The 22,181-nt window shown below is 46.9% G+C and overlaps 2 protein-coding genes across 5 annotated transcripts; both read right to left on the minus strand.

The window, feature by feature from the left end:
- Nucleotides 1–4,998: 4,998 nt before the first annotated feature.
- On the minus strand, nucleotides 4,999–16,387 carry Chtop (chromatin target of PRMT1). 4 transcript variants are annotated; one of them, XM_052730842.1, is made up of 6 exons: nucleotides 15,968–16,343; nucleotides 14,352–14,434; nucleotides 12,911–13,064; nucleotides 9,179–9,365; nucleotides 8,197–8,334; nucleotides 4,999–6,168 (listed from the first exon to the last, which is right to left on the minus strand). In XM_052730842.1, exons 2-6 carry the CDS (start codon nucleotides 14,366–14,368, stop codon nucleotides 5,963–5,965), a joined length of 702 nt encoding a protein of 233 aa, XP_052586802.1. In that variant the 5' UTR covers nucleotides 14,369–14,434; nucleotides 15,968–16,343; the 3' UTR covers nucleotides 4,999–5,962. The 4 variants fall into 4 exon arrangements, with proteins under 4 accessions (XP_052586802.1, XP_052586803.1, XP_052586804.1 ...); XM_052730843.1 differs by having other exon boundaries at nucleotides 9,179–9,362; nucleotides 15,968–16,340; XM_052730844.1 differs by lacking the exon at nucleotides 8,197–8,334 and having other exon boundaries at nucleotides 15,968–16,387.
- Nucleotides 16,388–17,902: 1,515 nt separating this feature from the next.
- Nucleotides 17,903–22,021, minus strand: S100a1 (S100 calcium binding protein A1). The gene is made up of 3 exons (XM_052731350.1): nucleotides 21,748–22,021; nucleotides 19,549–19,702; nucleotides 17,903–18,231 (listed from the first exon to the last, which is right to left on the minus strand). Exons 2-3 carry the CDS (start codon nucleotides 19,687–19,689, stop codon nucleotides 18,088–18,090), a joined length of 285 nt encoding a protein of 94 aa, XP_052587310.1. The 5' UTR covers nucleotides 19,690–19,702; nucleotides 21,748–22,021; the 3' UTR covers nucleotides 17,903–18,087.
- Between the last annotated feature and the right edge of the window lie 160 nt (nucleotides 22,022–22,181).

The following is a 22,181-nucleotide window of genomic DNA, read 5'->3' on the forward strand; positions in this document are numbered from 1 at the left end:
CTCCGGGTTAGATTCTCAGCATTGCGAAACAACAAAAGTACAACTGGACTGGGTGGAGTGAAGAATAGGATTGCTTAATGGGTAGAGTCCCGGTTTAGGAAGATACATGGCTATGCACTTGCTGCTACTAAACTGTATATTTAAACATACTTAAAGTGGATCGTGTTATGCACACTTCTTGTTTTGTTTTTGAGGCAGGTCTCACTATGTAGCCTTGGCTGGTCTAGAGCTCACAAAGATCAAGCATACAGGGGAAAAGCAGATAAGCAGAGTAGCAGCAGCCACTAGAGATCTAAATTCCTGTATCTCAGATCTGAGGTACAGATATTGTTGAAAAGGGCATAGATCAAGCTCACTGAGTGGCATAGAAATTACTGTAATGCCATGTTGGTGGACTGTGCTGGATTCTGCCCTCTGGAGTTCCTGCTAAAGCTGTTTATGGGAGATAGCCCTCTTAGCATGCTGACATTAAACATCTTGAGGACCCTGGGTGCCAATGGCTGTTCTGCATTCCAGGACCTTTGGTGTGGGAGAAGCGACCAGAGCCATAAAGCAGCATTTCCTCCTCAATGTTTTTCCAGCCTTCTCTGTCAGATGGCAAAGGAAACATTCAAGGGATCCAGAACTATTTTTACTAGTAGACAAAGAGTTAATATAGTATTGTGAGGGTATCTTTCTTTCATTTGTTTGAGACAAGGCTTCATTGTGTAGTCCTGGCTGGCCTGCAACTTCCTTTGTAGACCAGATGGGCCTTGAACTCACAGGGATCCACCTGCTCCTACCTTCCTCGTGCTGAGACCTACACCATCACACCTGGACTATTTAGTTTTCTTAGAGAGAACTGTATCAAAATGTTTACAAAGTATGAAAAGGGCAGACAGTACCTGAAGTTAGGAGAGGGAAGGAAGAAAAGGGCAGAATTAATGGGGAGTTGTACAAGAAAATGCAGAGATCATGATCCTCTCACATCCCGATAACCCTGTGGTCCTCTGCAAACTCACTTTTTGGTGGGTCTGTCTTTGATTTTTGTTTTCTCCAGGGTGGTCCAGCATGGGACATTTGGGGTTTATCAAGCCTTTTCACTTCTGCAATCTGCAGTCTGCCCTGCCTCCTCCCCAAACCCCCACAGTGCAGCAACAGTGGTACCTGGTATAACAGCATGTGTTCAGACTGGATGTGTGATGATCTGATGCCATTAATGTGACTGCTAAGTGTTCACAAAGATTAGGCAGAGGGTTTACAGGTACTGTCCACCATCACAATGCCAACAGCTTCTTACAAGGTGGGGCTGGATGACTTCTTAGCCTCCAATTTGGGCCTCAGTTCTTCAGCGTCACATTTCATTTCCTCCCTGACTTTTAACTCAAGAATCCCCTGTATCAGACCTACCCAAACAAGCCACCTTCAGCCTGGACAGGTATCTCCCTAATCCTTCCAACTTCTCCACGAGGAGAAATCACTTCGTTTTTTATGGTCTGTTAGGTAATCCCACTGCTCCCCAACCACCTCAATCCAGTGCCTCTCTCCCCAGTCATGGCAGGGATGACTCCTCGAGTCAGCCTGGAGATGTTGCCCACCATGACAGTGTCTTAAGTTGTGGTCTTGGCTGCTTTGTCATAGGTCAGATGACACAAATTTCTGTAAGCAGGCTGGTGCACCGTATACTCTGACCTAGCTGTGCTGTCAACCCTCCCTTCTGCCTGGATTTCTAACCAGCTGGGCTGGTGCTGTAGGATGCCACTGCTCCCAAGCTTGTTTGTCCTGGAGGCTCTGGCCCTGCCTCACTTCAAGCTCCCTTTTCAGACTTTACTTCCCCACCCCTTCAGCAGTGGTTAGGCTGACTTGCCTTCTGCTTTCCTTGCCTTAAGGTAGGTGCATAAGGAAGCTTTGCAAGAATACTTGTGTGGGCTCAGGTAGCACAAAGTCTCTGCCTGGAGGCCATCTGCACCCTGTACTTCTCCTGGGTGAGATAGTGTGCACTTGTGGAAGGGGAAGGTGCATGAGAATCATGCCTAACTTTACCCAAGGACTTTGGCACCAGATACCTTTGGTCTCTTGTCAAGTCCAAAGAACAAAGATGGGGATATTCTGGGCTTGCCCTTCTAGGAGGCCAGAACTTTAAGGTCCCCCACATTTCAGTGGAGGAACTGAAAGAGTAGTAGGGTGAGTGTTGGAAAGGTTAAGCACAGCCAGTCAGGCAGCATGTGGCTCTAGTTGCTTACTGACAGTTATTCCTGGAGAGCAGCCATCTGTTTGGGTGAAATCTCAGATGATGCCCCAACTGCTGCTAATCACGAAGGATGAGAAATGAGGGTGTGGTCCTGGCCTTGGCCTTCCCTCATCTGTTCTCAGCCGTGTTTTTCTTCCCTTTGGAGAATCTGCTAATGAATTTAAGACTGCAGGGCATTTGGGGAGAACCCAACTCATCACACTTCCAGAAAGCTTTTCCATTGCATCCCCTTCCCATGGATATCTGTCTTGATTTGATAGTCAGGGTTAAAAAGGCAGACACAAGTCAAACCTAAATGAAGTGAGTCCCGTAAAAAGGCATCAAAAGCACCCTTTAGTTATGGCCTGGGCCTGATGGGCATTTGCTGCTAACAGCACAGACCCCACAGCTGCTCTTGGCTTGTCTCCATTCCCTAGGTGTCATTTTGGCCTGCTTCATGGTATCCCTCTGTCCTTACATTGCCCCAAGCTATGTGGTCATCCTGGATTCCCCAGCATGCTTGGTTGAATCACTAGCCAGGGTGTGAAGGAGGTTGGAGGCCACCCAAGGAGTGGGAACTTCCATCCCTATCCCTCTCCACTCTACCATCTATAGTGAGCAGGGGGGCACCAGAATCACTCCCCACTGGCGTACCAAGCAAAAGAGTCTTGGAACCAGATGGGCATGGTGGCACGTGCCTATAATCACATTCAGGAGGATGAGGCAGGACCATGAATTCAGGCAGTTTATGCTGTATCAGTAAGAACTAGTTTTACCACTAGGTGGTGGTGGTGCACGCCTTTAATCCTTTAATTCTAGGAGGGAGGCAGATTTCTGGGTTTGAGGCCAGCCTATCTAGAGTTGAGTTCCAGGACAGCCAGGGCTACACAGTGAAACCCTGTCTCGAAAACAAAAAACAAGAATCAGTCTCAAAATACAAAACAGGAGGCAGAACATCACACATCTGGATGCGGATCCCTAGTTAATAGAGTAGTGCTGGGTATGGGCAGGAGGTATGGGACCAGAGTCCAGAGAATAGTATTGTCATGATGACAGTGTTTGCACATGAGGTTATTTGAGGCAATGAAAATGAGGCTCAAGCCCCCTTGGATAGTGGGAACACTAGGGCTGAAGTTGGACAGGAAGGGAGAAGCTAGATGCCAGGTGTGGCCCTCTCAGAGTCCCAGGCATTTTAGGGCCCTTGCCTTCTTAGGCCTGCCAGTCTGAATGCTGCTTGGTTGCCAGGAAATTAGGTCCCGAGAGACCCAGGGTAGGAGGTACCTTAGGGCTCTTACCATAGTGACTGGGTAGCTAGGGCTTTGACCCTGTAGTCCCATCTCCCACCAGGACTGTGATATTTGAATGGGGGTGGTGCTTCAGCAGTGTGTGGCTAACAACCATCTGCAACTCTAGTTCTGGGGGATTTGATGTCTTCCTTGTGACCCGAGGGCAGCAGGCACACATGGTACATACACACACATGCAGACGAAATATTAACACACAGAAATCTCTCACACCCATGTGGCTCCAAGACACTTAACATATTTTTATCTGCTGTAACTGCACTTACTGCCTTTTCTTATAATTTTGACACGTAGCCCAGGCTAGCCTCAACTTGTATGTAATCCTCTTGCCTCAGTCTCCAGAGTGCTGGGATTACAAACAAGCCTTTTGCCCTTGTCCTGGCTCGTCCTTCCTCAGCTTCAAATTTCAGTAGAGCTCCAGCTGGTCAACTAACTTTCTAGGCTCCCAGTGCACAATGGGGCACAATGAGGCCTTGTTTAATTCTGGAAGGCAAGTCCTCAGTAGATAGCAACTGAGGTTTCAAAGGCTGATCAGGAGTCAGGAAGGTTTGCTCTCTGGTCGGTCCATCTAGGACATTATCATCAAATGAGGATGGCAGGCATGGAAACAGGCCTTAGGAGAGACGCTGAGAATTGCACACAGCAGGTGAGGCTCAAGGGCCTATGGCTGGCGGGGGAATTGAACTTTTCCATGAGGCAGCAGTGATAGGAGGCAGAAAGGGAGTCTAGAGTCATTCTCCTTTGCTGAGATCTACCCCTGAGCACCAGCCTCCTACACCCCAAAGTCCATCTCCACTGGGTCCCTCAAGAATCTCCACCTTAAGCAAGTAAGGATTCAAATTCAGATGATGGTGTTTAGTATTTCCTTCCTGGCTCTTAATGCACACACCAGTTAGCAGGCTGTGATCTTTTCTAAACAGAAAAAGAAACAGTACCATGGGCCAATACACCAGTACTTTCTATGTGGGTAATTCTTCCTAAGGGCTTTATAAAAAGAAAGGAAAAGTTTTACTTTCTACAAAGCCAAATACACCCTACCTCTGGATTGTTTGTTTGGTTTGTTTTTTGAGCCAGGGTTTCTTTTGTGTAGCCCTGGCTGTGCTGGAACTCATAGAAATCTGCCTGCCTCTGCCTCCTGAGTGCTGGGATTAAAGGCTTGCAGCAGTACTACCACTGCCGGCCCCACCCCCAGAAATTTTAACATGAGAACTTTCTTGTGTGTGTGTGTGGGGTGGTTTGAGACAGGGTTTCTTTGGTGTTTTGTGCCTTTCCTGGATCTCGCTTTGTAGACCAGGCTGGCCTCGAACTCACATAGCTCCACCTGTCTCTGCCTCCTCCCAAGTGCTGGGATTAAAGGCATGCGCCACCACCGCCTGGCACAGCATGAAAACTTTCAACTATAAAGGGACATACTAACACACCACAAAAAAAAAAAAAAGGTTATACAGCATTTTAAGAAACCAAAAAAATAAAACAAAGCTTGGGTTGAATTTGAGAGAACAATTGTTATAATGAACCAGAAGTACAAGATTCCACTGAAACTGAACAGCTGACAAAATATGCATGAACTTAAACCCCCAAGAAGGTCAAATAAAGCCAGTTATGTGGATTAGACCAAAATTGGTTCTGGACAAGCACAGGTAACTGCACTTCAGCATGAGCAGCAGGTGACCCCTTCCCAGCAGTTAGTTTGTAAACAGTTTCCCACCCTTGTCACACCTGAATGGCTTCTTCTTCTATCCTGGATGCGCACAAGTCACTTGGACTAGCCACAAACCCAAACGAAAGCTTAAAAATCTTTAAGGGTGGAAATTGAACATATCCAGCTCAGCATGTCAGCTACCACTTATGTGATGTCAATGTAGGCAGCACCAACTTGACCAAATCAAAGTTGCTACCATGTATAAGCTGTTCCTGGCCCAGCAGCAATATCAACATTTCCAAATGACTACCTTCACCCTCAACACAGCAGACACACCTTTAGTTTTAGCTATTAACAGGAAGTTTTAAGGAAGATGTAGAACTGTATCCCAGAGAACACACATCAGTGAGAATAGTAGCTCCCTCCTGGGAACCTTTTTCAGGATCATAAAGATGAACAGAAGAAATATTAAAATGTCAGATATGACGGTGAGGCAGAGGCTGGAAAAATGTTCTACTCACAAGGCCAAAGCATTCCTGTTCAAACAGAAGTCTGGGTGACTGGATAAACAACAAAACAAACTCAACCAAATCAAAGGAAAATAGGGTTTCATATAACACAGTATCAAAAAGTAGACGGAACAGACTAATTGCCCCAACTGGTGGCAGGTAAATCCACAGCCTATTGTGATAGGTCCTTCCAGCATCAATCAGGTTTCTTCTCATGTTTTCTCAAGGTTATTATTTTTTTTTTTTATAGATGTGGTGACTTTAACAAGAGTCTAACAGGCGGGCAGGCAGGCAGGCTTCAATCATTGGTTTCAGGATCTGTCTGTGCCATGTAGGCATCCAACTCAGCATCCAGGTGTCCTTTAGTTTTCGACATGTATGCATCCAATTGGTTGTCCAGCTGCTCCTTGGTTAATACAGGGCGAGTGAGGGCACCTCTCCCTCGGCCACGACCTCGGCCTCGGCCTCCAAAGCCCCCTCTTCCCCGACCTATCATACCCCGACCTGGCCAAATGAAAAAAAGAAAGAAAGAAAGAAAGACAGTTACACATGGGTTTGATGGGTCCTAGAAAAAGTGCCCCATTATGGTATGGGGGCCTAGCTGAGACAAGCTCAAGGACAGGGTAAAGAGGAGAAATCTGGAAAAACAAGAAACACACTGGGTGGAAAGCAGGACATGGAAAGCACACACAATGAGTCCCTCTTAAGTATTCATTCTAATTGCTACTAAAAGAAAAAAAAAAAACCTGTCCCCTCCCACTTTGAGACAGGGTCTTGCCAATGCAGACCAGCTAGCCTTAAACTTGCACTCCTGGGCAGGAGTGTAGCTCAGTCAGTAGGGTGCTTGTCTAGTATGGACGAAGCCCTGGGTTCAATCCTCAGCACCACATAATGAACACCTGTAATTCTAGCATCTGGGAGGCAAAAAGCAGGAGACTCCTAAGTTCAAGGCCAGCCAGGGCTACGGGAGACCCTGTCTCAAAAAAACAAAACCAAGAGCCTCCCAGTTGCTGGGATTATAGGTGTGTAGTATTAGCTGAAAACTATTAAACAACATTAATAAAGATTCCTAAGACAAAGGAATCGCCAAAAGTTTGGGACTTACTGTAAGTTCATAATTAAAAGACATCATATAGAACCCTAGTTAGTTAGGAGGCAGTAAGAAGGGCACAGAGAATCAAGGGTATGCATATAAACCTTCTAGATTGCTATCTCATCTGTTTTAAATTTAGTAAGTCTAATCAGGTGACTCCATGTATCCAGAGACTGAAAAGTTATTCTAGAGAAAAAACTTAGCTGCTACTTCTCTGACTGGTCACCTTAGGACAACTATTATCTGAGAAATGATTTCTATTCACTAACCAAACACTCAGCTTTCTCAAAATTGACTTTATTTAGTCTTTCCTAACCTCTGGAGTCTCTCTCAGAAACCATGTCAAGACAACTGGAAATTGTCTTGGAAATCTGGAAATCTAGAAACCCATACAAGCTCGTACTTCATTCAATAAGCCAAGTTACATATAATGGCAGAGAAGAAAAGAAACCTTTGTTGTCAAATGTTCTTTCCTAAGTTACTCTTCAGCACCATCGATGCTAAGGATTATCAAGACCTGTCCCACACTTTAGAAAGAACAAGAACAATTGCCCATAGAGCTTACTAGAATAAGATGCTCAACCTATCAACAGGTGTTGGGAGTTTCTTACTAAGCTCTAAGCCAGAAAAGCTCCCATAAAATATGGTACCGACACCACCATCATTAAACTCTTCTAATCTGGTCCACGAGATCACAAGACAAGAATCAAGGCACCAAGGTAAGATTACTAACAACAGTCAGTCAGCTAACTGGTAGTAACACATCTCAGTTTCAACCTTGATCAGGAAAACTGTTTTTGGTTCTTCACAAATCCTATGTTTAATTTACTTGGTTTCAGAGGCAAGGACAGGTGCCAAGTCTCATCCCACTACCTCACAGTGCTGCTGGACTGGATCTAGAGTCTCATGCAAGCCTAGCATGTGCTGTACCTCTGAGCTCCATCCTTCACGTTTGTTTCTGTCTCTCTTATTTTGTTTCTATGGTATAAGATTGACCCTGCACCTCAGATATGCTAGCTAAGTGTTCTACACTGCACTCCACCTCAGTCCCACTTCTCCTATCTAAGATAAACGGGCACTGGGCTATGGAATGGGTGTGTAATGGTGGTGGTGGTGGTAGCAGGGGCGGCAACAGAAGGCAGATACAGAAAAAGGAAAAATCCTAAACTGATCATTGCATCATTTTAATAGAACAATTTAATTTTCTAAAAACCTGGAGAAGAATGCCTAAAATGTGGCTCTAGATAATGTACCTAACTGTTAATCCTAACAGACTTTGCATTGTCAGCATATAAATTTAGAAAACAAGCCAGTTTCAAAAAACAAACAAGACAAACAAACAAGCCTGCCTATGACTTGAAGCTGTGCAGAAAGGTGGCTCTGAGTTTTGAAGGGAGGAAAATAAGGGAGCTACTCTCTGAAGTTGGTAGCTGACTAACCTCTACCACCGATTCCGCCACGACCCATAGCTCCACGCCCTAGGCCCCCTCTCCCAGGACCTCCACGACCTCGAACACCACCTCTTCTTAAGCCCATTCGGGGAGCTACGGCTCGTCCACCTCGGAGCAGGTTTTGACCTTGGAGAGGAGGCATACAATGTATATGCAGGTAAATCCAAGAGAGACAAAGTATATTCTAACCAAAGGAAGGCGGTGAGGGTTAAATAAGAATAATTAGTTAATGTTTAGTCTGGGTGGGGCAAACTGCACAGTGTGTGTGAACAGATTAAACAGCTTATTCAATTCAGTAATTCTGACCACAACCATCTTTGGAAAAAGCTGTGACTAAGTAAGTTCATACATTTAATAAGCTAACAATCAGATGCCTGGCATTATGATAGATTTAAAAATAAATGCTATGATTCCTGTTTTCAACACATTCTTGAAGGGATAAGAACTTTATAAAGGGAACAGTTTAACAGTGTCCAAAGAGTATGATACAGATAGGTAGGCACTATGGATCAAACTGTCCCCTCTTCCAGATTAACAGTTTTTCACTTCAGGAAGGCAGACGGTTAGTCATGACACAGGCCAAAAGACCCATCTTTTTTTTTTTTTTTTTTTTTTGGTATTGAGGATATTCAACCCAGGGCCTCGCACATGCTAACCACACATTTCTTAGATGTATTTCCAGAACTTGAATGTGCTTTGATTCAAGCAGCAGCAGGTGTTTTCAAATGGAATGGAGATGACATGAATTACCTGTTGCTATGCAGGTCATAGCCTCTCATCATTGCACATTATCAGTAAAGGAATGATATCGATAAAACACATGCAGCAGTACTAAAAATGTGATTTCAAAAGTTAATTAGATTAATACAAATTTAGGATTAAAGGTGCTAAACAAATGTGATCATAGCAGCCCAAGAGAAAGGGGAAGAAGATAGAGTCCAACCACTATCAGCTACACACAAGCACTGACCTCGGAGCGACATCCCGCCCCTAAGCAGGGTTCTGGTGGCACGTCCCCCACGTAGTCCTCCTCGGGGCAAGCCTCTCTGGATTATGGGTAGGCCTCTTCCTCCAATTGCTCCCCTGGTCAGGGCACCTATGGGTCGGCCTAAACGTGCCTGGATGTTACTCTTACCCAGGCGCTGCTTTAAGCTCTTCTGGAAGAAAAGGTGTTAGAGGATTGAGATCAAAAAAGGAATTCAGTGGGATTAGGCAATTTAAAGTATAGGACAAATGAGGCAAGTGAGACGCTTGCTGTGGATATAAGCCTGTTGTGGGTAACGTAAGGATTCCAAACCAAAAGACTTTATTTACCCCCAAATATGGATAAAGCAGAATTCTGATCCAGAACTAAGGCTCTAAGAAGCTCTAAGTATGGTCCACAACATTGGCACCAGCAGACAACCTTACTAATTTGGCTACTCAAGTCACACAGCAGAGGCTGCAAACTTGCTGCTTCTTGGCCACAGGTTGACAATGACATGCCTTCATCCATACCTGCCCCAGGACTACACTATTTTCAAAGGCTTACTCACACACCACTGGAAATGCATCATGTTCTGGGTAAACTGAAATTACAAGTTCACTTGAATTCTTGAGATTTAAGGACAAGAATGGCTTCTCAGTCAGAGGCCAGGGTGCTCCAGTTTTCCTTTGAGTATCTATCGCCAGACAGTCCTTTTTATTTATTTACCTTAAGATGCAATTAAACAAATCAAATCAACCTTCCTTTCCTTACATCTCTTGCAAATCTATAAATTCCACATTTCTCCTTGCCAACAGCTAATCCTTAAGAAAGAAAAATGGCCTTAACCTCACAATTCAAATCTATCTTCATAGAGAGCCAGCCAAATTCATGTTAAAATTAAAACAAGTAAACTATTAACCACACAGAGGACCACACAGAGAACTAGTACACACTAGAGTTATCAATTTTTCAATGATTAGTTTCTCCAAAAGACTCTGAAGATCACATCTCATGGAGTTAGAGTTCTTCAAAGGAAAAGGAGAAAAATATAGCCTCAAATACAACAAAGGTTCTAGCAATTCTGTTCTTCCACAAAGCCAGTCAGTATTAATGAAAACGGTGTTCTTGCACACAATCCACCTCCATCACACACAATGGCATAGGCATATACAAATGCCTGTGCATATATACTTTCCCTGAATTAAGAGCTCTGAAAAAGACGTTGAGACATTATCATTAGCTTTCTGGCACAAAATCTTAAAATGCTTCTAATTAGGAGAAAGGCTTTTAACATTAGACACTTAACACAGGCAGGCAAAACCAACCTCAAGGGCCTGTCTTGTCATTCCCTCAATTAGCACGGTAATTATTTTTTGTGGTGCTGGGCATGAAAATCATGCCCATGGTAGGCAAATCCTTTACCACTGAACTGTACCTCCAGACCCTAGCATACAGTTATGAAGTCACGAGTGCATTCTCATGTTCAATTACTAAGTATACTCACTCTCCTGAATTGTGTAGTACGGAGCCATCTCCATCTTTAGTTGCTACTCACCCTAACACTTATATATACTGGTAGTACAACTCAGCTTTTCCTCTAGAGCTGTGCTGTATAATAAAGTAGCCACTAACCACACATGGTTATTTAAAATTAAAAAAAAAATTTTTTTTGATCTGGGTGTGGTGGCATACACCTTTAATCCCAGCACTCTGGAGGCACAAGTAGGTACATTTCTCTGAGTTTGAGGCCACTCTGGTCTACATATAGAGTTCCAGGCTAGTAGTAACTACATAGTGAGACCCTGGTCTCAAAACCACACCAAACAATAACAAAAACCCAAAACTAAACAAAATTTGGGTTGGCTTTGAGCTCACAATGCCTCGATATGCTGAGATAACCACTGTATGCCCTTCATCTGGCCTTAACATAAGTAAAAGGAAAGAAAATAAGCTCCTCCATTTGCACTAGCCATACTGGAAGCTCTTAACAGGACACACGGCTACTGACCAGACTGAGAGCATCCCATCAATGCAGAAGCTGGGGAATGCTGCTGCTTTAGAGCTTAGCCTGTTGAAAGGACCTGGCACAGTGCATCAGAGACGTCACGATTTTTATTTACTCTTGGAAAACGGTGGGCCTCTGGCTCATTGCTTTCCTGAGTCATGGATGAACTTAACCACTCCAAGGCTGAAAGGTAGACAAAGCAGAAAGCCTTGCTTATTTTCAGTCAGTGAGCCCAAAGTTTCAGAGTGGGGGTGGGTGTTATTAAGTGCTGACTCTATGCACAGCCATGCAGTGCTACCAGTTAAAGTCCTTACAGTTGCATGGCACCGCCCTCTGGACGCCCAGCCACAGCTTGGACATATCCTTCCACAGCCACTGTCCGGACTTGCATATAAAGTCTACGAATGATAAAGAGCAGGTTTTATTTCAAGCCTGAACAGGATTACCTCTTACTGGAAATGTGAAAGAGAACTAACATTTGATTATCCTATCCTGTATGCTTGCTCTACTGTGATGTAAAAACTAGGTGCCGTTTTTTAGCACTGAAAACCTTAGACCACTCAGATGCAGAATAAGATTATTCTAGTTCGTAAATCTTTCGAGACAGGGTTTCTCTGTGAAACAGTCCTGGCTGTCCTGGAACTCACTCTGTAGACCAGGCTGGCCTCGAACTCACAGATCCGCCTGCCTCTGCCTCCTAGTGCTGGGATTAAAGGCATGCGCCACCACTACCTGGCCTTGTAAATTATTATTATTATTATTATTTTTTTGGTTTTTTGACAGGGTTTCTCCGTGTAGCTTTGCGCCTTTCCTGGAACTTGCTTTGTAGACTAGGCTAGCCTCAAACTCAGAGATCTGCCTGGCTCTGCCTCCCGAGTGCTGAGATTAAAGGCGTCTGCCACCACTGCCCGGCATAAATTATTTTTTATAGAGAGCAAAGCAACTAAAAGTTACACTCCTGTTTTTTGGGAAGGGGTGAGACTGAACCCGGGGGCCTTGTCCTTGCTAGGCAAGTGCTCTACCTTTAAACATCACTCTTAGACTAAACAAAGGTTCTCTGTAGAAAAAGATTAAAAAAAAAATTCTATTTTAAGAGTAAGGATCAGGGGCTGGAGAGATGGCTCAGAGGTTAAGAGCACTGACTGCTCTTCCAGAGGTCCTGAGTTCAATTCCCAGCAACCACATGGTGGCTCACAACCATCTGTAATGAGATCTGGTGCCCTCTTCTGGCCTGCAGTCATACATGCTGTATACATAATAAATAAATAAATCTTTAAAAAAAAAAAAAAAAAAAAAAAAAAAAAAAAAAAAAGAGTAAGGATCAGAAAATAATCAATCCTCACTGATAACACAAACAGGCTACAGAGGTGTCAAACTCCCCTAAAAGAGAACGATATTAAAAAGTTTCTTAAACTGGGTGGTGGTGGTGCAGATCTTTAATCCTGGCACTTGGGAAGCTGAGGCAGGTAGTTCTCTGAGTTCAAGGCCAGCCTGGTCTACAGAGTGAGTACCAGGACAGCCAGGGATACAAAGAAAAACCCTGTCCCGAAAATACAAAAACAAAACAAAACCAAAAAGTTACCTAACTGGTACCTGCCCAAACCAATATTCTTTGAACATTTGTTCAGGTAAGTTTCAGCTTTTGCCTTGAGCCATCTTGGAATCATCCATTATATCCCGACAGCTTTGGTGGACTGCCTGACACAGACTGCCAAGACCCATTCTCTCACCTGCTTCAGTTTTAATGCTGCCTGGACAGAGGGTCTATTCTCCATCTGCTGGGCCAGTCTTCTGTTTCTGGCACTGGCTAGCTGCTGCTGCTGCTGCATCGAAGCCCGAATATTCACTGGCATCGGCTGTTTGTTCTTCAGCATATTAGTAAAGCTTCAAGGTCGAACAAAATGGGTGTTTAAATAAAAGCTTTATTATAAAACACTTATTGGCATTTTCATGGCTTGCTAGACCAGGAGCTCCAGATCCCACGAACTTTAAAGTGGTACATTTGGATCAAGGTTGATGTGGGTTAAAGACTCCTCTGTTTCCACAAACTTGCAAGAACCAGAAACTCAGAAATGCAGCCAAGTGCAGCACAATTAAAAGTGATAACAAGGGCTCAGGTAACAGCTCTTAGAGAAGTGAAAAGTATGAAAAACACGCATTAAGCCAATATGATGACAAGAGACAGAGAGAGATGCAGTTACAAAGACAAACAAAAATGCCTACACCTTTGGGGAGTGAAGGGTTCATTCTAAGGACAAACAGGAGGAAGGACCAGAACACCTTGGAAGTCCACTGAAATAATACAGACAAATAAATTATGGAAATTTATTACACTCTAACATGTTACTTAGTAACACATGAATACAGGTAATTAATGTGTCATATTTTAAGATATGAGCAGAGAAGTACATTTGCTTTAGAAACAAAAACAGACATTAAATGCCTTGGGAGTTCTAGCAGCAATATAATAAAATGGTGAAAGACACCAAATAAATGAAACTCTCAGAAACAAAAACTGCCTTTAACTTAATTTCTCTCAGTCTCAAATAATCACTTTTTCTAACTCAGTACTTCTGAGACAGTTTAATTAGTCAACCACTTAGAAGCCTATGAGGACATTCTATCATTCCTATTGTGATTAAGTTAATGGAAGAAAACATACAGGCGTCAAAAGAATGCCAACAAAACATACTAAAAAGCAGAATGGGAAGAGAGTGAAATGAAGCAAAGCAAGTGCCTCTTACAAGGCCCAAGAATGACATTCAGGGGCCTTTGGACATAGTCACGGCTTGCTACCTGCCTCTTACAGGCCAGCCACAACACTGCTGGCCTTGGACTAGGCAGCAAGCCTGTTGCAGCCAGGATATACCATACCATCATGCTGCACCACCCCTGTATCAATGTTTAAAAAGGAGGGTGTGAGGAGTCTTTCAAAAAAAAACAGATCCCACCATGTAAATATTTCAGATAGTTTAATATAAAAATCTACTGATAAGGGGTTTTGAAACAACCGCCCAATTTGTTCTGTGTACCACATTAGATGCAATTAAGAACAGAGGTCTGGTAGCCTTCTGTTTTTAGCTTACAACTGGTTTTTGTGTAGTGGACCCCAGGGCCAACTTAAGTACTGTTTTCTTAGGAAGGAGCTGAAGTTGCTGTTGGCTGCCTCACCGCTCATTTAGAGACATCTTGGTGGTGCTTTTTAGCACAACTTTCGGCGCTGACTGTGCGGCCCATCTTCAAATCCCGAGAATCTACAAAGGACAATATGCATAATGAGTGAAGTAAAATCATCAAGACTGCATTTTCTTTCTTTCCCCTCTGTTGTAGCCTTGGCTGTCCCGGAACTCAAATCTATAGACCAGGCTGGCCTCGAACTCAGAGATCTACCTCTGCCTCTGCCTCAGAGTGCTGGGATCAAAGGTGAGCACCACAACCACCCAGCTGAAGATTGCATTTTCACAAGGAACAAGGCATAAATCAATGAAAGGTCTATATTACAAACTGTTGAAAACCATATTAAAATTCATTTTTTATGAACATAAGTTTATATCACAGTTATCAAAATGTCAAAGCCCCAGTATGAAGAATGTCTGCCAAAGTCTCCAAAATGGCAGAATCAGATGTAGTCAAAGCCTAGGAGCCTGGCTTTCAATCTACAACAGTCCTTCCAGCCTACACTGATTCAGCCAAGTAACGTGAAAGAAAAGAAAGACCCCAAACCACATTTTACCTTGATGCCTGGACCCAGACCAATTAAACTACAATCTGGCCACGAGGACTGGGGAACAGCAACTGGGATTAGGGTGCTACCCAGGTGCATCTTAGAAGTCTATAGAAAATTGAAAACTATGTATCAAAATAAAAGCAGGAGCTGGGAATAGAATATAGCTCAGTGGTAGAGTGACTGTGTTGCACTAATGAAGCCGTGGGTTCAATTTCCAGCTGCGACAGGGGAATGGTGTTAACAGTCTGAGGCCATAGTGGGTTACAATGTGACATTGTGAGGCACGGACTCTCTCACACACATACAAAGAAATGCCTAGCTTCAAAACCGATTCTCAACTCCAAATGCAAGTGGCGTTCTAGTAAGATACGGCAGGGTGAAGACAGAAAGGGTTCTCTAAATGGGTATTCAATCTTGAGAGCTCTCAGGAGCACTCCACAAAATTTAACCGTAGCTACACCTGTTGGCACAAGCTCAAGGCGAGCCTGGGTGACTGGAGAGGCCCGGTCTCAAACGAAAATTAAAAAAAAAAAAAAAAAAAAAAAAGGTTGAGGACGTTAACTCGGAGCGCTTGTCTCGCCAAAGCAGCATTTTGGATTCAATGTCGGTGCCGCAAAAACCAGCACCTAGAGCTGTCGCTCAACTCTTGTAATCTTTACGTAACCTTCCACCCCATCCTCAAAGGCTCTCAAGATGCCCCCCACCCTCTTTGGTCAGTTGATTATTTCCGTTGTTACCCCCCCATCAGACACTACTCTGGCGTGGGGGGGAGGGAGGGGGAGGCTGCGGCCCGGGTGTCTAGATAAGTAAGACACCGGGGTCAAGGCCCAGTCCCGAAAAAGCCCAAACCACACCACCATAACCACACCAGACAACCCAAACCAGCACCGACCATCCCGCCGGCTCGCCGGCCGGCCGCGGTTCCGGCTCAGCCTCCGCCTCCCGGCTCCGCCCCCTCCCCGGCCTGCGCGCACCTCGGCGCCATCCACACCTGCCACCCGCGCCGCCCTGCCCCGAGCCCCCACGGCGCCCCGCCTCTGCTTCCGCCACAGAAACTCACCGAAGGAGACGGACGCCAGCGCTCCTCCCGGGGCTGCCACGACGGCTGCGGCGGGCGGGCCGGAGGCCGGCCTAACCTGAGCTGACGGGGGGACCGTTCGTGCGGGTTAACTAGCTGGGCGGTCGAGTGAGATGCTTTTAACGGTATGATGCGAAGCTCACTCGTCGCGGGCCGGGTATCGGAGCCGGCCGATCCTCCCCGCTCGTCAGGCCTGCCCTCTTCCCTGCCTTGTCGTCTGTGCCACCACAGCCGGCGCCGCCAACTCCCGCTTGGTGTCCAAAACAAAATGGCTGCCAGGCCCACCAGGGCAGCGTGACCGGCTAAAATGGCGCCGACGGACTTGCGTCAATGCGCGCGCGCGCGCGCGCAACTGGGGGCGTGGCAAATGGGTGCTTGGGCCGGCTCCGGAATCGCCGGGGAATCTCCAGGGGCCTTGGCAAAGGTCCCTTCAGTTAGGCGTAGTGCTCCGCCCATTGGGGGCGTGGTCATTGGCCTTGCTCGCTAGGATACCTCCTAGACTGCCTGCTGGAAGAGTTAACGCTCCACTTTAAAGGGATTTTTCTGGGTTGCAAAAGAGCGGTTTAGGTTTGATTGGAAGCAATGTTTGTATTCTGTTATTCCTCCATCCCTAAGCTAAAGACAACTCTTTTTTTTTTTTTTTTTTTTTTTGGTTTTTCGAGGCAGGGTTTCTCTGTGTAGCTTTGCGCCTTTCCTAGAACTCACTTGGTAGCCCAGGCTGGCCTCGAACTCACAGAGATCCGCCTGGCCCTGCCTCCCGAGTGCTGGGATTAAAGGTGTGCGCCATCACCGTATGGCAATTTTTTTGTTTGTTTTTCGAGACAGTTTCTTTGTGTAGCCTTGGCTGTCCTGGAACTTGCTCTGTAAACCAGACTAGCCTCGAACTAACAGAGATCTTCTTGCCTCTGCCTTCCTAGTGCTGGGATTATTGGCATGCACCACCGCGCCCAGCTCTTCCATGTCCTTTTATGTGGGCTGCCACTAGAAGATGTGGCTAATTTCAGGGTGGGTCTTTTCACCTTGAGTAATCCAATAAAGCCTGTCACAGGTGTGCCCAGTCCCTTGGGTTTTAGTTGATTCCAGATGGAGTTAGGTTGACAACTAGGATTAGCCATTACACAGGATGTCTCACTAGGATGGAGCCCTAGCTGGCCTTGAACTCTCAGAGATCCTCCTGTCTTTGCTTGTGTCTCTACCTGAGAGGGCTGGGATTAAAGGGTACTTCACCATGCCTAGTTAGAGCCACCGCCCCTCCCCACCCAGCACTATGCTGGGTGTTGAACCTGTTGAGCTAAATATCCGCCGCCCCCGCCCCCCCCCCCCCCGCCGCCGCCCCCCCCCCCCCCCCCCCCCCCCCGTCAGAACTGTAAATGGCTATAAAGCCTGACTTTGATGTGTTTTCCTTTCTTCTTTTACTCGTTTTTTGTTTTGTTCCTCCAAACCCCCACCCCAGTCAGGGGTTCTCTGTGTAGCCCTGGTTGTCCTGAAGCTCACTCTGTAGACCTGGCTGGCCTTGAATTTACAGAGACCCACCTGCCTCTGCCTCCTGAGTGCTAGGATTAAAGGCGTGCGCCGCCGCCGCCGCCGCCGCCGCCGCCGCCCGCCGCCGCCGCCGCCACCACCACCCACCTTTTCTTCAGTTTTTTGATTGCGTTTTTGTCTTTGTTTTTGGACACAGGATCTGGCTGTGTAGTATGGGCTGGCTTGGAACTCAAAATCTTCCTGTCCCATTCTTCAAGTGCTAGGATTACCAATGGCACTTCAATTTCAGCTAAAACTATGGACCTCTACATTTTTGGGTCTTGAATGTTCCTTAAATAAGATGTAATGCACATAAACTCACCAAGATAGGGAGTGTTGGGAGTGAGCACCCTTTACTTCACACATATCCAGACCCAGAGCAGATAGTCATTGACAGATGGTGAGGGAAGCCTTTATTAGAGTGAGTGGCAGACCTAGACAGACCACCACTCTTGTGCCCTTGGTGGGAGACTGGGCAAGGATGGGGACATGGGGAGGTGTAGGTGGGGTGAGGAGAAAGCAGGGTATAGGAGAAGTTGACAAGGCAGAGAGGAAGGGCACTGCCCATTGCGGCCATATGCTCAACTGTTCTCCCAGAAGAAGTTGTTACAAGCCACCGTGAGAGCAGCCACCAGCACGACATACTCCTGGAAGTCCACCTCCCCATCTCCGTTTTCATCCAGTTCCTTCATTACCTTGTCCACAGCATCTGCATCCTTCTGGACCTGTGGAAGGAGGAGATGGAAATTGATACCACTAAGTTAGAGCCTGCACAGTGGTTGAGGCAGAGATGAGCAAGTGAGAATAATATTTATGGGAGTCTTTGGCAGCACGAGAGACTGGTGAGCTCCTGGTGTCTGCAGAACCCAGCGGAGTTGATACTGACACCAGTTGTTGACCATGATTGTCTACAATGTGACAGGTGCTACATTAGGAACCTTACAGGCTCTGTTTTAATAAAACACACACACACAAAATGATTTTAGGGCTCAGTGGCAGATGCCTTTAATTCCAGCACTCAGTGGGGAAAGAAGCAGGTAGATCTATTTGAGTTCAGGGCCAGCCTGGTCTACATAGCAAGTTCCATGTCAGTTGGGGTACATAGTGAGACCCTGTCTTAAAACAAAACAAAACAAAACAAAACAAAACAAAAAACAACCAACCCAGTTTTTGCCACTTGACCCAGGCTAGCCTGGAACCTGAGGTCTTCCTGGGTCTGCCTCGTTAGTGCCAGTATTACAGATGTGTGCCACCAAGCCTGTCTTTAATACGAATGTAAATAATGTGGGAGGCGTTTCCACTGCTTCCATGACAGAGAAGAAACAAAGTGACAGTTGGGGTAGAAACAAAAGTTATGCAGCAACAAAATAGCAGGGCCAGAGCTTCAGTGAAGCCTAAGAAAGCTGGAGTTGGTATGTGGTCCCTGTCAGCATCTGTCTCTCTGCATCCTCCAGTCAAAGGAAGCTTCCGAGCAAACTTTCCATCCTTCCTCCCATGCTTCTTTTCACGTGGGCACCTCCTGCCATGTCTTAATTTACCTACAATCTTCCAGTGGAAATCTATGGCTCAAGTGCCACCTCAGTAGAGAAGCCATGTGACTTCAGAGTACTAATCTCCATAGTTCTAAGTTTCTTTGAGTTCATGGTTTTACTTTTTCTGGGGTTTTTCAAGACAGGGTTCCTCTGTGTAGTAGCCTTGGCTGTCCTGGAACTTACTATGTAGACCAGGCTGGCTTCAGACTCACAGAGATTCACCTGCCTGTGCCTCTTGAGTGCTAGGATTAAAGGCGTGCGCCACCACGGCCCGGCTGTGACTCCATTCTATGCTGTGGGTAATGTAATTGGTAAATCTGCAGAGCCTAGTATTGATAGGTGGTCAGTAAAGTAGGGCATTTTGACTTTTCCAGGGAGGTGTTAAGGGAGCCTGGAAAAACTTAGTTAACAATGGAAGAGGAAGATAATTGGGCTGAGCTTGGGGTGAGGCAGGGATATGGCAGGGCACCCATCTCCTTCCTCCACCCTGTACCTCAACCCTCTGCTCACATCTAGGAAGCCGGAGAGTTCAGTCTGTAGCAGGTCTTTCAGCTCCTTCTTGCTCAGCTTATATTTGTCCCCCTCCTTGCCCGAATGGGCATGGAACACGTTGATGAGGGTCTCCATGGCAGTCTCGAGCTCAGAGCCCATTTCAGCAGCACACCTACCCAACCCCACAAAGATGGAAGTGAATTGTAAATCAGGTTCAGGATATCTGGGGTCTGGGTAAGGGATATCCTCAGACTTGACCCTGGTTTCACAGCTCAAATAGCTACAGAATGGGCCCCCCTTGTCCTTTATCTTTCATTGGGATTTTTGCAATGTGGGAGAAACCCTATCACACCTAAATCCAGTCCAGCATTCTGGGTCCCTCCAGAGGGAGTCCGGGATGGGCATGGAGATTGAGCAGTAGGAACCGGGCTTTCTTAAGAAGCCTGCAACAGACATCTGCAGTGGCTGGCTCCTGGCTGCCTGGATGGAGTTGGGGTGGGGCGGGGCAGGCATGGGTGGACACCGGCCCAGGCAGCTTTTTAGCTCTATTTTCACCTTCCAGGCCTGTCACAGTCAAGCTTTGCAGTTAGTAGTAAGTGAGCTGATGTCTACGATGCCCACCCCAGGAAGAAGTCTGGTGCCTTTGGTGAGCAGTCAGGGTGGGAGACCCAAGAGTTGTTGGGGAGGGGGTCTCACTGTTTGAGCTTCCTGTCAGCAGGTGTGGCTCTTCCTCTTTAGGCACCGAGGATTAAGCCCAGGTAAGTTAGCTATATCTCCCATCTTTTCCTGCTTGGGATTTATTTATTTATGACAGGGTCACATTCTATAGCCTAGGCGGTCCTGGAACTAGCTCAGGCTGGCCCTCAACTTGTGGGCAGTCCTGTGTCCATGCCTGGCTCCCCTCGCTCCTCAGTATGTCGTTTTGGTTTCTCTGGGGCATGCTTCCCATTACCTCCCATTCTACTCATCCTCTCTACAGAACCATCCCTTTCCATCAGGTAGGCAGAAGGGAGGGAGAGGGAAATGTCTGAGGTTTTCCTGAGACGCGAACCTGAAGGCGTTGTCTCTGACGCTGTCCATTCCTGCCTCAGGCCAGCTCTGTTTGGGTAGCTACAGCGGGAACAGGATAGGGCTGGTTTGTGTTAGAAGGACTGAGTGCATGAGGTCATTTGAGCTCAAGGGGCTGGGGGAGAGCAGAAGAATGGGGAGGTCTATTGAGAAAGGACTGCCAAGCTAGGGGGCCTCAGACCTTTGGCCCTGGGAGGGTCATGCTTTCCACAGCCTCGGGGGCAGCTCAGATGTCTCAGATCAGGTGTCCTCATCCTTCCTCACCACTGGGTATACTGGACAATAGGTCCTGATTAGATGACATCCCAGCTCTTCAATGGAGCCCTTGTGACTGTCACCTGAACTCCAGTCACAAGAAGCAGTTGTCACAGAGACAGGGGGAGATAGAACCTAAGCCGGGCTGATCAGAGGGATAAAGAGTGCTCAAGGGAGGAATTTGGGTGGCTCAGTTACCGTTCTCATCTATGAGGGGCACCTGGAGGTCTGCCTGGAGCCCTCCAGCAGCTTGGAATTTAATGAAGGGGAGGACCTAGGGGTGGAGCAGTGGGAAAACAAAAGGAAAAATTTGGGGAGAGAGACGTGGGGGTCAAGACTGAAAAAAAGGGATAAGGAGGACGTCTTGTGAAGGCAGAGATAGGACAGGGCATACTGCCATGGACCCCCTTCTTCATGATATCACAGGGCCTATGCTCTGCTGCTCCTGACTTCCCCGGGATTTGGTTCTTGATAAGGCTGGTTAGGGGGTGGCAGAGACTGAGGCTGGGGAGGGGGCAGGAACAGCCGTTCTTATTCTTACCCTAAAGGAGCAGGGCTGTCTCTCCTCCCTTTCCACACCTAGAGACTGGGGTACCTGGCAGGGGACACTGGGTTCTGGGGGAAGGACTGGTGGCCTGGAAGCTGGGTGGCGTCCTCACTCACCAAACTTCTGGCTCTCTGACCTTCTCTCACCTCTTCTCAGTACTTCCCAAACCTTATCCCCCCTAGATACCAAACCGCCCTTTCCTTTCCCTTGACTGAGTCCTGCCAGACCCTTGCCAGACCCTCGCAGACTGTATCCTTTTCCAGGGCTCTTGGGGGTCTTTCTGAGGCTCCCTGTCCTCCAGGCTGGCTAAGCCAGGGGACCTATCCTAGTGAGGGTAGGGTACTCACGGTTGGCCTGGGCCTGAGGTGGGAGCAGGTTCTCGACAGGCAGGCAGGCTGCGAATGTGGCACCTCCAGCGGTGTGGGGAGACCTGCCCTTCCCTGCCGACCCTCCTCCCCACCAGCTCCACCCCTTCACCAACGACACCGCGAAGGGCCAGAGGCCAGGAGTGGACAGAGGCGCCCTCTGTCTCCCGGGCGGGAACGGGCTGCCCCGTGTTTCTATCCGTTCTTTATTGCATCCCCTCCCGGAGCCCGCAAGAAGGAGGTGGAAGAGAAGAAATCTTGGGAAGGGTGCTGTGGGGCGGACTGAGCAGGGGAAGGGAAGGATTCTGCCCAGGGGTGCTTAGCCTGTGCGCCTCCGTGAGGGGCTTCTGTCCGGGAACTCAGTGAAGAATTTCAATTGGAGTTTCATTATGGGGGCCTCCGTCTGGGGCTTTCCG

This window comes from Peromyscus californicus, unplaced genomic scaffold, assembly GCF_007827085.1.
Source record: "Peromyscus californicus insignis strain IS unplaced genomic scaffold, ASM782708v3 Scaffold_9__1_contigs__length_137607984, whole genome shotgun sequence".
Classification (NCBI taxonomy): Eukaryota; Metazoa; Chordata; class Mammalia; order Rodentia; family Cricetidae; genus Peromyscus; species Peromyscus californicus.

Coding starts and splice junctions, on each gene's coding strand:
- Chtop (XM_052730842.1), bottom strand. Junction 9,366..12,910: donor CAGCATTAAAACTGAAGCAG/GTGAGAGAATGG, acceptor CTTTTCTTCCAG/AAGAGCTTAAAGCAGCGCCT. Junction 8,335..9,178: donor GGGCGGGATGTCGCTCCGAG/GTCAGTGCTTGT, acceptor CTCCTCTCCAAG/GTCAAAACCTGCTCCGAGGT.
- S100a1 (XM_052731350.1), bottom strand. CDS start 19,689: ATGGGCTCTGAGCTCGAGACTGCCATGGAGACCCTCATCAACGTGTTC. Junction 18,232..19,548: donor AACTCTCCGGCTTCCTAGAT/GTGAGCAGAGGG, acceptor CTCCTTCCACAG/GTCCAGAAGGATGCAGATGC.